The sequence below is a fragment of the Python bivittatus genome, unplaced genomic scaffold (genome assembly GCF_059951505.1).
Source record: "Python bivittatus isolate LINGU-HERP-01145 unplaced genomic scaffold, Pbiv_v1 ctg000440_np1212, whole genome shotgun sequence".
Taxonomy (NCBI): domain Eukaryota; kingdom Metazoa; phylum Chordata; class Lepidosauria; order Squamata; family Pythonidae; genus Python; species Python bivittatus.
Genome location: NW_028277063.1, coordinates 984,637 through 1,002,190, shown reverse-complemented (window position 1 = coordinate 1,002,190; position 17,554 = coordinate 984,637). Strand labels below are relative to the sequence as shown.

General features: G+C 42.3%; 1 protein-coding gene across 1 annotated transcript; it reads left to right on the top strand.

The window, feature by feature from the left end:
• The first annotated feature begins 6,529 nt into the window (after positions 1-6,529).
• Positions 6,530-15,323, top strand: LOC103059195 (perforin-1-like). Its single transcript, XM_007434073.3, has 3 exons — positions 6,530-6,600; positions 8,849-9,413; positions 11,409-15,323. The coding sequence occupies exons 2-3, from the start codon at positions 8,857-8,859 to the stop codon at positions 12,535-12,537; spliced, it is 1,686 nt and encodes a 561-aa protein (XP_007434135.1). The 5' UTR covers positions 6,530-6,600; positions 8,849-8,856; the 3' UTR covers positions 12,538-15,323.
• The last annotated feature ends 2,231 nt before the right edge of the window (positions 15,324-17,554 follow it).

Here is a 17,554-nt window from a genome sequence, read left to right as displayed (position 1 = left end):
TGCAAAACCTCTGCCTGCAGGGATGTTTTACCAGACCGAGTTCCAAGAAATCTTCACAACCATAAACTCTTTTTGTCATATATTAAATCTGTGATCCTTTAGGTGCAAACCCCCAAGGCACGATGCCATTTTTGTACTTGTGTGGTGCAGATATTCAAAGCCACGTTGAAACAAAGCTTTTCCTCTCATTCTATCTAGGCTTAATTTAAGATAGGATTGCACTTCCAATTTGTGGGGGACTAATGGCAAACTGCATGTTGCAGAGCAACAGCAAAATAGTTCAGATGGTTGTTTTTTTCTTTCCTAAAAATCTACAGGGTGGGTAGCGATTTGTACTTGAAGATTTGGGATGCTAAACAAAATACCAAGTCATTTTCAACGTTCAGTACTTTTCTCTTCAACACAGATCTGCAGACGGAACTCCAGATATAATATGGATTATCTCAGAATCCAAATTCACTTCTGATCCTTTAGCCACACATCTTTTCCAGTCTACTTTTGGCATTTGCAACAGGGGCGAAGCTTCTACTGTGACGCCCACACCTATCATCTTGCATATTTTGATACAATCAGGACACCTCTGACTTCAGACTTTTGAATTAGCAGATTCCACAACTGGGGTGTTATGGGGCACAACCTCCCCACAGTATCCTCCTTATCATCCAGAGGGCCATTATCACACTCTCCAGAAGAAAAGGAAGGAAACATTCATTGGATGTCCCAGGCAACTTACCTTGATAGACAACTCATTCACAAAAATCTAATTTTTGTATTTATGATGGAAATTTGCTTTTAATTTATTTTAAGATTGTTCACTGCCCAGAGTCACTTGCTGAGATGGGCAGCCATACAAATACACAAATAAATAATAAATAATGATCAAGAATCACAGATTAGGAAATGCATCCATGAGGACATCCACACCAACCCCCAATCTTAGAGCACCAAGATTGGCACAGTCACTATTTTAACAAGTAGAACTAGCTTAGAAAGCATGCAGTTATTGGAAGAAGTTGCTGGAATTAATCTTAACTGAAATTCCACAGATGTGCCAAGTTATAAAGCTGTGGCATATAAGAGAATTAGTTTTTAGAACTAGTGTTTATTTGACAGCCAGTGTGGGGGAATGATGGAAGTGCTGGACTGGCAGAGGTTCAGATCCATCCCCTGACAGTCCCTCTCTCTTGTCCCAAACTACCTTGCAGGGATGCTGTTATGGGGACAAATAAGAGGAGGGAATGCTATGTATGTTCCCTGGGGCAGGATACAAATTACATACACAGACACAGACACCCCCCCCCCCCAGAGGAGTAAAGCTCCTATTTGTTCTTTGAACACATTTACCACTAGCCTTAAATCAGTCTGCTTTCACTATGGTGCCTTCTAGGTGTGTCAGACTACAAATCCCATAATCCTACATTGCAGGGTCAGAACAATAGCAAAACCTCCAAACTGGGGAAGACTGTGCTTATAGAATAAATTGCCCAGCTTATGCAAAATGAGAACAAAATAAGGGCATTCATTTTTAGAAGAGCTCTTTTTTGGGCAGGGTAGAGTGTTTGAAACTTCCCATTCTGGCTGATATAGATATGGAATATTAATGAAGCAAGGCTAAGAGGGAAAATATGTATATTTTACCCTATAAAATTTGGTGGAACTGAACTCATGCTGAGGTTTCCTTGTGAAATCTGTTTGGTGGCCAGGGGTCAGACCATTCATGTGGTGATGCTCCAGCGATCCATTTGACATAAGCCTCTATTGGCAAGTTACCCTACAGTTGGGGTTTTGTGCGCTCAGCCATTTCACACAAGCAAGCTGGATGACGAACAGATGTGGAAGCAAGTTGGATTTTTGGAAGCAAGTTAGTTCTGAACATGGATGTCTGCAGATTATGGTCCAAAGCAGTGTTCCTCAACCTTGGCAATTTTAAGATGTGTGGACTTCAACTCCCAGAATTCCCCAACCAGCCATGCTGGTTGGGGAATTCTGGGAGTTGAAGTCCACACATTTTAAAGTTCCCAAGGCTGGGAAACACTGGTCCCAAGAGTCAAGATGGCAGCCGCAGCGGTACACTTGAAGCTCTGGTTGTTTTTTCCATGCATTGTGCTCCAATCGCAAGTGCAAGAGGAGATGTTCAGTTCAAAGAGAAGTGCGTCATTGCAACTGATTCAAAGTTCCCCCCTTCTAAACCCCCCCACAAGTGTCACATAGATCCCATGCCGACCACATTAGAGTTCAACCCACCCACAACATTTCCTGTAAAACAGACCAAAGCATGAAACGGTGAGAAACATAAAAGCAGAGAAGTTTTGGACTTCCAAGTGGAAGAAACCTGTGTAAGACATGGGAAGGAGGAGAAAATGACACTTCGGTCACAGAAGTTGAGAACTGTATTCTTGTAAGGTCTACCCATGACTTTGTTTTGCTATCAAAAAGATGCCTCATCCATCTTTCCACAACTAGGTGCCCTCCCAGAATTCCCAGGCACGGCAGCCAACTGGGAACTGTTGTCCAACCCGCCTGGTGTCAGAAGGGCATCCTGGTCTCTCCTGTTTCTCCCTCGGAAGTGCCCCGTCTGACCTGCAGCAGTGGGATTTGACAAGGGGGTTGCTGGGGGATGTAACTATGCCGAACTGGGCCTTTGCAAAGAGAGACATTAGCGGCCCTTTTCCTCCCTTTGGACCTACACAGATGACCTTCTTGGGGCAGGGCCATCTGCTTGGGGTTGTGGGGGGGGGGTCAAAAATGTCAATATGGCAGCCACAACCATGTGATCAAAGCCACCTCTTTTTTATATGCATTGCATGTAAAATGCTTGTTAAAAAGTGCAAGGTGTATAAAAAGGTGTGGGGCTTCGGTCACGGCCACCATCTTGATTTTTTTTGCCCCCCCCCAGTCCAGATGCTCTTTCTTATGAGCTTTTACTTCCCCTCAGCTGAACCCCCCCAGCCAATCTCTGTCTGCTCATTGCTCTGGCAATTATGGTGCTTTTCCCCAATCCTGCTAGAGCAGATCGGTGCACCTTTCACCTGTGCTGAGGCAACAAAGAACCCATGGTCCACTGCCATTCCTGAAATTCTGCAGCTGGAGCCACGAGAGCAGTCTGCCATGCCAAGCATCTCCCTGGGCAGCCGTGGGAACTAGGGATAAACATAAAAGAGTCTGTTTTTATCCTCAGACATCCTTTTTCAAACTGCCATGCTGTTTGCTAAACATGTCAGACCTGAAATCCAACGGCTATGCTGGTTCGTGACTCTTAGGGAAAGCATTGGGCTGAAGAAGGTGGTCCTAGAGGCACAAAACTGGCAGAAATTCAACAGGTAAAGCTGCCAAGGAGCAGCAGAACATTGGCTTGGCTAGTTCATGGGGGGGGCACACCTGTGGCCCTCCTGATAAGTGTCAAACTATAGTTCTCAGCCATGGTGGACATTGGCAAAGGCAGATGGAACTTGTAGTCCAGCAACATCTAGGGAACCACAGATTATAGAAAGGAAGGAAGGAAGGAGGGAGGGAGGGAGAAATGTTTTCTCTGGGACAGAATCTGGTCATAACACACAGGATTTAGCCATGGTGGACATTGGCAAAGGCAGATGGGACTTGTAGTCCAGCAACATCTAGGGAACCACAGATTACAGAAAGAAAGAAAGAAAGAAAGAAAGAAAGAAAGAAAGAAAGAAAGAAAGAAAGAAAGAAAGAAAGAAAGAAAGAAAGAAAGAAAGAAAGAAAGAAAGGAGGGAGGGAGGGAGGGAGGGAGGAAGGGAGGGAGGGAGGGAGGGAGAAAGAAATGTTTTCTCTGGGACAGAATCTGGTCATAACACACAGGATTTATACACTGAATCTTCTGGGTTCTCCCCGTACAGGAATAGGGTTCCATTTTGAATTTTTGCTTAGTGTGTAACAAAGACAGACACCTATTGTCTGTTGGAAAGGCAACAACTTCTGGATGAGATTTGTGGCCCCCCAGACTAAGCTCCATGCTAAACCAGGTTTCACCATCCCAGTAGCTTCCAGGTGCTGCAAACTGCAATGCCAATCAGCCTTAGTCGCCACAGAAAATAATGGCAGCTCGTCAAAAAGAGTTAGAAAGCAGTTCGTTATGGAAGGTTCCTCTAGGTCAGGGTTTCTCAACCTTGGCCACTTTAAGATGGGTGGACCTCAACTCCCAGAATTCCCCAGCCATCCATCTTAAAGTGGCCAAGGTTGAGAAATGCTGCTCTAGGTGGAAGATACCATGACAAAAAGCAGTTGTGATGGTTGCCTTCCTGACCTGCGTGTGCCTAAATTGCAGAGCCAAGACACCCAATTCCCATGAACCCAAGGGCTGCCCAGGACTTTGCGTGGCCCATCAAGGGCCACACCCCAAAAGTGTGTAGAATTGAATTTCAAGTGTTTTAAGAGAAGAAATGGGTGCCTTAAACACCTGCAAAACTTAAAGCACCCACTTTGTGTCTTAAAAATCCTAGTCCTCCCCCAGTGCAGAAACTGGCCAAAACATCTGACTCCATTTTTCACCCTTATTGTACAACACCTGCTTTGCATTTAGAATGACCCAGATGTAGGGCTTCTGTATTGGGCTGTGAAACTCCATATGAGTCCTTATCTCTCTGCTGCCATCGGCTGGTCATTGTAAATTTGCAGCCCAGATATGGTAGCTCTGCCGAAGTTTAATCCTGGGCAAATCCAATTAAAAGGATTAACTACAGGTAGTCCTTCACTTACAACCATTCGTTTAGTGACGGTTCGAAGTTACAACAGCACTGAAAAAAGTGACGACCGGTCCTTGCACTTATGACTGTCACAGCATCCCTGCGGTCACATGATAAAAAATCAGGCACTTGGCATCTGGCATGTATTTATGACAGTTGCAGTGTTCCGCGGTCACATGATCACTATTTGCGACCTTCCCAGCCGACTTCCAATAAGCAAAGTCAACGGGGAACTGTGTGTTTTGCTTAACAACTGTGGCAAAAAAGGTTGTAAAATCAGGTGTGGTTATGTGATGCTTTGCTTAATGACCATACTGCTTAACTATGAATTTTCCGGCCCCTATTGTGGTCATAAGTGAAGGACTACCTGTAACAGGTATCATTCCTTACAGACACTGTGACCAGTGCTGGATTTAGGCATAAGCTAAACAAGCTACAGTTTGGGCCTCACAATTCGCAGGGCCGCACAAAATTTCAGAATATCAGTTTTCTGACTTTGCAAATGAGTTCATTATTACTTGTATTAATAAAAATGATCCTGATTACTTATTTTGTCAGCATTTTGTATTATTTTACATTGAAGTATTGTTTCCAGGGTATACTATATTATAATCTGTGAGACAGATCAAGCCAGCCAGATGATAAATAGGTAATCAGCAAATGCATTCATTTGAAAATAATTTGTATTTTTCACTTTAAATATGTTTTCATATATATGTTTTCAATTTTTTTGAAAAACAGGATCCAAGGTCCTGTTTTATTTTTAGTGAGACCTTCTGGTGCAACTTTTTAACAACGGGCCTCTAAGCTTTATATAGCTTAAGGCAGTGTTTCTCAACCTTGGCAACTTGAAGATATGTCGACTTTAACTCCCAGAATTCTCAGCCAGCATGGCTGGCTGGGGAATTCTGGGAGTTGAAGTCCACACATCTTCAAGTTGCCAAGGTTGAGAAACACCGGCTTAAGGCCTCACTAAGTCTAAAGCCAGCACTTGCTATGACACAGTGTTGAGTGGAGATATAATCTTTTATGGTGTGACTTCTGATGGGAAACCGAGGAAGCAGATAAAAAACTAACCCTAACCCTCTGAGCAAATGCAAAGTGTATTTACAGCATTTCCCTAACCAAGCTGCAGGTATTAACTCTATAAGCCTACTCTTCCTTTTGCTATAGAGCGCAAATTGCCCCAGATCAGATAGCAGCAATGATTTTGGAAAGCGGAAGACTATTCTTTTGGCCAGTGGTGTCCACGAGACCTGGTCCAAAAAGTCAAGATGGTGGCTACAACAGTGTGATCAAAACTCCATCTACTTTTTATGTGCAAAAACAGGTGGAATTTCAATCACAGCATGGTGGCCGCCATCTTGAATTTTTCGACCATATCCTGCTAACCTCTTTGCTTTCAGCCCTTGATGTGTGGCTTAGGTTATCTTTCTGAAACAGGTTTGTGTAATGTGGCTCAGGCCAAGCCTTAGTGCCAGTGAGACACAAAATTAAAGTATGCTCAGACCAGGCTTCAAAAAAAGAAAAAAAACCCAAGTCCAAATTCCCAGGCCATGATGCAAACCCCTTTTCTCAGCCTGCCCAACCTGCTTTGTTGTATCAAGTGGGGAGCGGAAAATGTGTAATCTCATTTCTTTGAAGGAAAAATGAATAAATGTCAATCGGTGAGCAAAATACAAATGGGGGGGGGTGAATTTTGATGATCTCGTCCGTGTTAGGTTGTGTACAAACCTCAGAGCCATATCCCTGCTCTGCTTTTCACCTTTTGAACAAGCACTGCGTCATAATTGAGCTGAGTTTCTTTTTCACTTTTCTCCGCTGTGACATCCTGTCACTGGCAGATAGACTTCAGAGGGTGCATGTACACACGTTTCTCCTGCTACTGCTAAAGGTATGTATTTGTGGAGGGATGTCTGTGTTTAGACCCGGGGGGGGAGGGAAGAAATATGGAAGTAAAATTGCAGGGAGCAGAACGGTTCAGTTATTCTATTTTTGCTCTAACTGAGATGGGCAGAAACCAGTTTGGGAATCCTGATCAGTTTTAACCAGCATCCTCTCTCAGCTGTCAGACTGAACTCTTTGGTTAGGTCCCTGTAGCTGTGCCTTGAACAGCAGGTTGATCTGGGGCAATTATGGGGTGATTCCTGAGCTCCCGGTGTGAAGATGCCCCTTTCACCTGCTGATTTCTGCATGTAAAACAGGCTTTCTTTCCTGGCCAGGCTGAGACCTGCCATACTGCAGTGGTTAAGATGTTGGATTAGGAAGGGGGTTCTAGTCCAGCCTCAGCCATGGAGCCTTAACTTGGGTGATAGAGGGCCAATCATTCTCTCTCAGCCCAACCTACCCTGCAGGGCTGTTCTGCAGAAAAATAGGAGAAGGAAGCCCTACATATGTCACATTCAGCTCCTGAATGAAAGGCAGGATGTACGTTCAATTAATAAGTATGGAAAGATCAGTTGGCACTCCAAAGCCACAATCATCAACCCTTCTCAAATATTATTCCAAGGCAAAAGAAATGCATCTAGAAATGGAAAGGAAATGAATTTGCATTAGCAAGATCTTTCAGTCATGCTTATGAACATTAGAATATTTTATGGATCACCTCACATTTTCATGCCACAATTTTGCAGCCAGTGCTCATTCTTCCCTTAACTGTGTTCCTGTGCAGGTCTAGTTGTTTACTTCACCCCCATACATTGGAAGTGAAGGGATTCCCTTATGTTTCTTTTTAAAGATTTTAAGTGGGAAGGGCAACCTGGCTGTGTGTGTGATGTGGTGCTGCACAGATTTCATAGATAAAAAGACCGCATGACAAAGAATTTGCAAATAAAATTGGCGTGTAAAGCCTCTTTACCTTGGATATCTATAATACTTGGATATCTATAATACTTTTAAAAGGAAAACCTTCCCTGAAAAAGAAAATCAAGGAGAATAAAAATGTTGATCCCAGCTCCTGTGCCCAGGTTTCTGTTCTGACTGCCACGCTGGATGTTGGAAAGAAAAGCCTCCATGTTTTAGCAGCAGAAAGGTTGCAAACCCTGATTTAAAGCTTCATCTTTCTCAATATGTTTAAATGGAGGCTGGAACTGTTAGGATTACTGTAGTAGAGGATTCCTACACCGAGCAAGGGGTTGGACTTAGATCAATGTTTCTCAACCTCAGCAACTTTAAGATCTGTGGACTTCACCTCCCAGAATACCTCATGCTGGCTGGAGAATTCTGGGAGTTGAAATCCACACATCTCAAAGTTGCTGAGGTTGAGCAACACTGAAGATTCCCTCCAACCCTTACATTCAATGACTGATTGGCTGAGACATCCTTTGTATGAGAACCAGAGTGTTCCAAGCCTGTCCTCAGTTCAGTGATGTCATTTCCAAAGGTTTTGACTTCTCCGGGTCCTCTTGCTTGTAAGCTTGATACGCAATTTCTTCTCCCACACTGAACATACTGAAGTCATATGTTGGATTAAAAAAGGCAAGGAGGAGAACAGCCTAGAAGAGTTTACAAATGTTCTTAAGTCCATACAGAAGCCTATGCTTCCAAATGTGGAGAATTCAGATTTAACACCATTTTGTTTGGCTGGTTGAAAAGTGGTTGGGGAAGCACGTTTGTAAATTCATGACAGACTTTACTGTCTCTTGGTGCTTCTGTTCCTTCTCAAAAACTTAGTGTCTTTACAAAAGCAGCAGCAGACCAGCCTTCAGCAACCTGTTGTCACCCAGATGGGCTGGAAATTCAAGCCCTGGAACTCCCAGCTATCTTCAGCTTCCTAGAAATTGAGATCCCAAGTCATCTGGATAACAGCAACTTATGGAAGACTGCTAGAGATTCATTTGATGCTAAACAAAGGTGTCAGGATAAACCTCTTGACTTTGTACATCTAGACTGGCCTTAGATGCCTTGTTTTGGGTGCATTTGGTTGAACCTAGACACCTAATAATTCTTAAGAATTTCTCTGATCCCTTTCAAAAAGAGTGGCCATTCCTACATCATGCATCGGGGAAAAAAATACTTACACTAATTGTATCATGTCTTTTTCACCCAGTGTAATAACTGATGAATGCAGCTCCACTTTGAAATCTAGTTTTTAATGCAGCTTCTCCTTTGGAATTCACAGTCCCTTTTTCCTTCCCATGTAGGATCAACCATGCTGGGGGCAAAGCCCATCTTTGCTGCCTTCACCCTTCAGCTTCCCTTCCTCCTCCTTTTCTTGACTGGAGTCTCTCCCCAGTGCCAGATCAGCACAGCCGATGAATGTGAGGAGCAAAAAGACTTTGTGCCTGGTTACGGCTTGGCTGGAGAAGGCTTTGACATCACCACACTGGAGAGGAAGGAGGCCAAGGTGTTGGATCTGAGTAAATGGCAGAACGCTGATGGCACCTGCACCCTGTGCCGGAACCCTCTTCTGGAGGGGAGGCCTCTCCAGAGACTTCCCTTGGCAGCCACTGACTGGGTAGCTAAAGCTGCGTGTCAGAGGAAGATCCACACTTCCCTACAGAGCTCTGGCATCGGTGTGGTTCAGGCAGCAGCAGCCGATGTGAAAAATGACTGGAAGGTTGGACTGGACGTAGAGGCGAAACCTCAGAATCAGGTCCAACTGTCTTTGGCTGGAACCCACTCCAAGTTAGCTGACTTCACCATGGAGAAGGGTAACCAAGACAAGTATACGTTTGCAGGTCACGAGATCTCCTGCTCTTATTACAGGTGAAGGAGGCATGGGGGAGGTACAAGGGCTGGGGATTTAATACAATCATCCTTTTGTGTGTTAGATGTTTTGAGGGTATCTTGTGGGGAAGGGCAAATGAATGAGTGTCCAAGTCCAGGTTTCTTGTCTGACAGGTATCCAGCTCTCACTCAGATTCAAGTATGCCTCATTTATGAGAAATCTTACAGGAGTGCTGGAAACCTTATTTATGTAATATGGATGTAACATGTGGAGTGGGGAGATGACAAGCAGGGTGATGATAGTTTGTAAAGCTAAAGATACCTCGGAGTCAAGATTGACTCCTGGTGACTGCATCTGTGCAATTTTGGGGGGCAGTATTTCAATTTTGTCACTGCTGCCTTCCAAGATGGTTTTCCAATTCCTTAATCTAACCAACAGCTCTGGAATTCCTATTCAAATATTAACCAGGCTTGACTCAGCCAGATGTTTCCACCTGCTTAAGGCCTGGATGGTTTTGTTGTTGTTGTTTAGTCGTTAAGTCGTGTCCGACTCTCCGTGACCCCATGAACCATACTGCGCCAGGCCTTCCGGTCCTTCACTGCCTCCCTGAGTTTGCTCAGTTTCATGCTCATTGCTTCAGTGATGCTATCTAACCATCTCATCCTCTGCCGTCCTCTTCTCCTTTTGCCTTCAATCTTTCCCAGCATCAGGGTCTTTTCCAAAGAGTCCTCTCTTCGCATTAGGTGACCAAAGTATCTGAGCTTGAGCTTCATTATCGATCCTTCCAATGAGCAATCATGGTTGATTTCCTTTAAGATTGACTGGTTTGACCTCCTAGCAGTCCAGGGGACTCTCAAGAGTCTTCTCCAGCACCACAGTTCAAAGGCATCAATTCTTCGGTGCTCAGCCTTCTTTATGGTCCAGCTCTCACAGCCATACATTACTACTGGAAAGGCCTGGATGGTAATTAGTAACAATTAATAACATAATTTGTCCTACCAGTAGTCAAATGAGATAAGTCATTATTCCCATCAGAAGTGAAAAACGGAGTCAACAGTATTTTCCTCTCTCTCAACAGCAGAATTCCATTGTAGTGCTGGCTCCCACTGATTTATTGAAAACACTTTTTATGCTACTCTTCGTACAACACAGAGCAGCTTTAAAAAGATAGTAATACACCTTCCGTACAAAAAGTAAAAAGGCTAAAAGAGAAAGCAGAAGAAAGGCAAACTCATGCATTGGTTCAAATAGGTTTCTTGGTGGATCTTGATTGAGATCCATTTGAATTCACATCTCTCACTAGCCCCTGGTAGCACTTAGCACTGGCACTTTTATTTGACATGTGCTTATATTTGAGATGGTACAAGGCCTATTTTTTCCCCCAACAGCAATCCTGTGAGGTTGGTAGGGCTGAGAGAGAGGGGGACTGGCTCAAAGTCATCCAGTGGGCTTCCATGGCTGAAGGTAGATTAGAACATGGGTCTTCCTGCACCTAGTCCAACACCTTCACCACTGTGCCAGCTTGCCAACCAATTCTAATTCTGCCAAATTGGAATAAAACTTTATAGATGATCACAAACCAGTCCAAACCCCAGAAGAAATACATCACAAAGGATCAATGAACGATTGATCATGTGAAGGCATCCTCCCCAGATAATACAGCTGGGATCATCTAACTGAGTAATATATGATTGAGCACAAACAGGAGATATTTGTCTGTCCAGGCTGAACAGAAGTCATGTATGGAATTAAAAGGTACAAGATGTGAAGGTCTCTTGTTTTAAGGACTTGGCAAACATATGGAGGACATATCTTTCTCTGGTTGTTAGAAAAATTCTCTAGAAGTGGAACCACCTTCTTTCTAGCCAGTTTAACTCTTGATGGCAGTTATGGGGAACATCTCAGTATCTAACTAGTCACCAGTTCTGCAAGATTGCTGCCCTTACAGGCTTATCCAAAATCAAAGTCCTTTATAATTTGATAAAAAGCCCCCTTAGTTCTGTCACACTATCTGTATTCTGCCTCCTTTGTAGCTTCCGTATCAGCCAACATACCCTCACCAAGCATTTCAAGCGTGCCCTGAATGGTCTCCCTGCCAAATACAAACCTGACTCCCAGTTGGAATATCACCAGCTCATTGGAACCTATGGGACCCATTTCATCAGTCATCTTCACTTGGGGGGCCGTGTGAGGGATGTGACAGCACTGCGGGTCTGCGAGGCAGCATTGGATGGAGCGACTGCTGATGAAGTCAAAGACTGTCTAAACATGGAGGCCTCAGCCAGAATTGGCAAAGCAAGTGCCAATGCAGCCTACAGTATATGTGAAGAGCTGAAAAAGAGAAAGAGTTTTAAAGGCAGCTTCCACCAGACCTACAAGGAGCGTCATACTGAGGTTGTGGGAGGGGACAAACACACCGACTTGCTTTTTTCCAATGATCCGGACACCAGTCAGAACACCGATGCTTACAAGGAGTGGTTGGAAGGCCTCAAGTTTATGCCTGCCCTCCTGTCTTACTCCCTGCAGCCCATCCATATTTTGGTGCCTAAGGGTGACCCAAAGCGGGAAGGTTTGCGGCAGGCAGTGAGCAAGTATGTCAAAGACAGGGCCCTTTGGAGGAACTGCACCCAGCCTTGTCCTCCTGGCACCCAACGCAGCGTTCGAGATCCCTGCTCCTGCATGTGTCACAGTGACAGCGCTACTAACACCATGTGTTGCTCCCGGGAGCGAGGCCAGAGCAAGCTGACGGTGACAATTCAACGTGCCCATGATCTCTATGGAGACCATTTCACAAGGACAGATGCCTACGTCAAGGTATACTTCCATGGAATTCAGAGCCAGACATCCACTGTGTTGAATAATGACAACCCAATATGGATGACCCACTTGGATCTGGGGCATGTCCAGAACTTGGGAGAGGCCAGTCGGCTCAAAATAGAAGTCTGGGATGAAGACAACCGTTATGATGATGATCTTCTAGGGTCATGTGACCGAGTTCCCAGGTCTGGGAAACCTCATAGTGAGGTCTGTTACTTTGATCATGGGCGTCTTGATTTTCAGTATCATTTAGAATGTGGCCCCTTCCTGGGGGGCCCCTACTGCTTGGATTATGCCCCTCAGCAGCCACACAGGGGTGCCTTGTTACAACGTGGAGCAATGTGAAATCCATGATATAAACAGGCTGCCCAAGAGGGTAAAATTCAGTGTTTGTTCAAACAAGAAGCTTTTGGATATTCATGGTACTGCTTATTTTAGAGCATGCCCCGGGTTTTTTCCTATAAGCTCTCGTTTAATTGCTGTAGATCTATCTGGAAAAGCTAGAAAAAACACAAAACAACGCATTACTTACGTACCGAACAAAACTAATCCTAGATATATAGTATAGAATGCTTTTACACATATAGAAAGAGAGGTTAGCTTTCAGATTGCCCTAAACAAATGATGGAGAATGGATATCCTCTGTGCACGTAGCAATCATTTTTGCTGTTGCTGCTGCAATCAAAGCAGCGTGCAATATTAGAACTGTGCAATGTTTGGAAGAGGTGCTTCTAAAGGGATGGGAGCACAACACCTGTCTGCAGCCTGTTACAACAGGTGTATGGTTCCTGGGAATGCTTTTTCAAATTTAATCTTGATCACTGCTTAGCCCTTCACCATATCCCTTTTCATTGTCCTCCTTTTTGTTTCCCTATCTGTCCTATGTAACTCAGAAAAATCCACATTTAGAAAAACCAAATTGTTCAGAACAAGATCAATGTGAAATAATTTGTCAGTCCATAAGGAAGCCACACAGCACCCCACTGCATTGTTCTACAAATTCTACATCTATTGTCTCCCTATACTCTCGGACATCTAATTTTGTAACTAGCTATTAAAGGCATATTTGATATTTTATTGATAAGGAGAATATGCACTGGCTGCACATAACTAGATATTAAAAGGTATTTTTATTGCTTCCTTGTACTTTTGGGGAAATGAACTACTACTTGGCTTGCAAGTCTTCAAACAACAATGATTTGTAACTTGACCCAATTAACTGATCTAGAAAATATACTCTACCCGGGTTTGCAACCAAAATATTTCCTTGCTCATTTCAAGGTTTGATCCTCCCCTGATGTTAATTCAGCATGATCATAAAGACCAGTTTGGATTTGTATTCCAACCCTTTCTAAACCCTCACAGCAGGAGGGGAAATTTGTACTTTCCAAGGTAGTTGGACCCTAGCATTCTATAACTTATAAAGGATGGAAAATACATTGATTCCAAGATAGCCCATGCAAACTAATTTTCAGCAGACAAGATCTGTCTTTGATTGATTCAAAAAGTAAGGTACACTTTATGTCAGAAACTTAAACCTGGAAAATTAAAATCACCTAAAAAACAATTGTAGCTTTTGCAATTAAAAAAAAAAAAAGACCAAGGGAAGTTGTTTTCCCAAGTGAACCTCCAAAATAATGCATTAAATCCCTGCAAATATATTTTAAGAATCTTTCGAAAAATGCCGTATCAAGAATATATCACTCACAGCAAAACATGTATTTTTAAAACCTTAGCTACAGCTGAGAGAGGGGAAAAAGATCTAATTCATTTTCCATCAAATCCTTGGGCTTTTTTGGCACAATTTGAAAAGGATGTGAAACAAGGAGGTATAGGAGGGAGTAAGAATGAATTTGAAATAGAATTATGCAAAGATGTAATCACAAGAATTTATAAATTTGCTGTTAAAATATGATACAGAAGCTGAACAAGTTTAAAAATGTAACATTAGATGGGTGCTAAATTCTGGGCATAGTATTGGCGTGGATATTTGGGGAAAAATGTAGACTAAAAGTATTATATTTACTCTGTGCAATAATTTTAGAGAAATTTTTTATAAAATGATGTATAGATGGCATTTGACACCTGTGAAAGTATCAGAAATGTATAACAATGTTTCAAATAAATGTTGGGAATATGGAAAAGAGGATGGAGCCTATTATCGTATGTGGCGGACTTATGAAGTGGCCAAACACTTTTGGTCAGTGATCCACAGGACGCTGATGAAAATAATAGGAATCTCTTTTCAGATGAAATCAGAACTTTACTGATTAGGGTTTGTGGAAGAAGAACTGAGTAAAAAGCCCAGCGTCTTATGGTTGTATATGATCACTGCAGCAAGATTATTATATGCGCAGAAATGGAAAAATAAAAAAGCTCCAAATGTTAAAGATTGGATATTTAAAGTTATGGATTTGGCAGAGGTGGCAAAACTGACATGTCTAATAAGAGAGAAATCTATAGAAGCTTTTATTAAAGACTGGCGTCCATTTATGAATTATATTACAAAAGTAGAGATAAAATAGCTTGATGATAAAGGATTTTATAGATTCAATAAGGGGAGAATACAGAAAATTTAAATAGTGATTACAACAGTATAAAAGAATAAGAAACGGTTATGGATCCATGAGGAAAGTGAAAGAAATGGACTATATGCTTTTTAAGTTAGACAATATGCTTTTTAAGTTAGATGTTTAGTTTTGTACTTGCAGGTTTATGTTTCTGTATTATGCTTTTTTCATGTTTATTTTATGTGTAGAATTTTAATAAAGTCTATAAAAAAATCCTGGGGCCTTTTTTGATTCCTACAATTCTGCTTCAGCAGAGTGCTTATGTAGTGGACTAAACATAGCAGTTAAGGCTAGGTTTAGTCTAGGTCACGGATGGTCTCAAACTTCTATTTCTTGTCTTTTTACAGTATAGACGTTTAGGAGTGGTCCCAAGACACCTCTAAACATTGTTACCCAATTGTTATTTTTAGCATGACAGAAATATGATAATTATTACATAAATAATCAGAGTAACTGTATTTAATTTTAATGAAATTTAATTACCATTCCATTTAGGTTTTTTTTTTCCTGGCTTCACCCATTCCTTTTAAAAGCATGGTTCACAATAAGCTAACTAAAGACCACATTTAGGCAAAAAATGGAATAAGATCTTGCTGTTTCTACCATGGAAGAGATTATGCAAAACGAGAACATGAAAAGATGGGTATCAAATCATTCAGTTTTTATGAATGGGGAAAGGAAACTTGCAGCAACCCACTTTTCATGTGTCAGAATTCAATATTAATACAGCCAGACTGAAAATGAGGAAAATGAAACCTCTAACATTTAGCAGAACTTACTCAAAGTTTCCTGCACAAAATTGGTTTGGGTGGTGGGAGTCAGACAAATGACAGGATGACGGCGATTCTCTAGGGCAGGGTTCCTCAACCTTGGCAACTTTAAGACAGGTGAACTTCAACTCCCAGAATTCCCCAGCCAGTCTTACTGGTTGAAGTCCACCTGTCTTAAAGTTGCCAAGGTTGAGGAACCCTGCTCTAATGATCTGCTTCTTTACCTGATGTAAGTCTCCATTAATAAATCATACTAACGGCTTGGATGACAACAATCAGGGCCTCTAGAACAACACCACAGATGCAGGATGATTACACACATTCAGGCAGTTTTGAACACTAAGCACAGGGGGACACTAAATTAAAAGTGAGGTAAATTACAATTTATTTGAAATTACTGTTATCAGAGCTTCTTTTACAAGCATCAAACGGAAACCAAAAAGCCCACATCACAGTTTATTTCCCCGCCCTGTGTATCCTGTATGAGACCAAGTCAGGAAGTGGAAAAAAAGATAAATGTGACACATTAGACCTATTGGTGGCAGAATGATTTCTTCACCTAAAAGTGTTGAAGAAAACAGATATTAGAAAAAAAACCTGTCTCCCTTCTACAGCCCAATCCAACTGCTACTCTTCTGCTACCGATACTGCACAGGAAAAAGCTAGACATTAATTTTAAGAGGTGCTTGTTTGCGTTCTTTCCCCATGTTACACCAAAAGGCCATTTTGCAGGTTGATGGATATTTAAGAATGCAACTCTGACCATCTCTAACCAGCAGGGGAAAGCTGGGGTAAAAACATGCACACTGATTCTCACATGTTGAATGAATACCACGTGAAAATTGTGGAACTAATCTTGCAGTAGTGATTCTTGGTAAGAGGAGGAGGAGGAGGAGGAGGAAAGCCAATTTTAAAAAATAATTTATGGGTGCAATGCTGTGCACAATCCCAAGTTGTTGGGTTTCTGTTTTTTTGTAGCTCCTGGCATCATCTCTGGCCACAGCTGTCAGAAATTGGACTCATGCATTTTAAAGTCTGGAAACATTCTGTAATAGGCCTAAAAAGAACCCACGACTTACTCACCCAACGTGAGAACTTCTGATCTCACCCACATTTGTATCATCACTCCACTGTGGTCATGAGGCACCCACACAAACCTAGGCCCCAGCCCTCAAAAGGTTGCCCATCCAATGTAAAACATTGCATTTGGAGGAAGTATGCTAACAGCATCCTCACACCCACTATGCTGGCTTATACAAGCAAAGTATTTTGTTCTGTAAAGAGTCACCCCTCAACCTATCCCTAAAGTAGCCAGATCTTAAAACTGGGTGGTGGTTGAAGGGAGAAGATTCTAGTTTCTCAGCCATTAAATTCAAGTAATCATTCATCTTCAGTAAGTGCCTTCTGATCATTGACTGATGTTGTGCATCTGGTAACTCTCAAATCCCAGTACATATCCTTGAAATCAATTTCTGCCAGTATCTAGTTCAGGTTATAAAGTTTTGTTAAATTTGAGGGGTCTTTTATGCAGCAATTTTATATTTTCTTGTTTATCTTGTTGAACATGTAAAAGAAGAAAAGAAGATGTCTATTTGTACAGCCAGCTATGGCTTCTTGCACTAGTAATGTGTATATTTCCTACACATTCGACAGGGTGCGGGTGGGGTGGGGGTGGGAGCTTCTGCAAAGTAGCTTTTTAATTATATTAAAGAGCAATGAGGCATGTGGCTGGAGAAAAGGAAAACTCAAGATACTTATTCAGTCAAGTTCTTTGAGCTCTTACTTTGTCCCCAAAATGAACCATTCATGTCAGGCCATCACCCCAATGTTAGCAAGGACTTCAAATTACTCTCCGGAGAAGCTCACCATGGACCTTCTGTAGGTTGAGGCAATGACTGTAATGGAATAAATTGTGCAAGGTGGTTTCAAACTGGAGATAACCAAGAGAGATACAGAAACCATTTCTAATGCAACAATTAAGGCATGCAACAAAGGCCCAGCTTAAGAGCCTGCCCACATGAC

Excerpts from the sequence above, each read along its gene's own strand:
- LOC103059195 (XM_007434073.3), top strand. The coding sequence starts at position 8,857 with ATGCTGGGGGCAAAGCCCATCTTTGCTGCCTTCACCCTTCAGCTTCCC. Across the intron at positions 9,414-11,408 it reads ATCTCCTGCTCTTATTACAG|CTTCCGTATCAGCCAACATA; the intron begins GTGAAGGAGGCA and ends CCTCCTTTGTAG.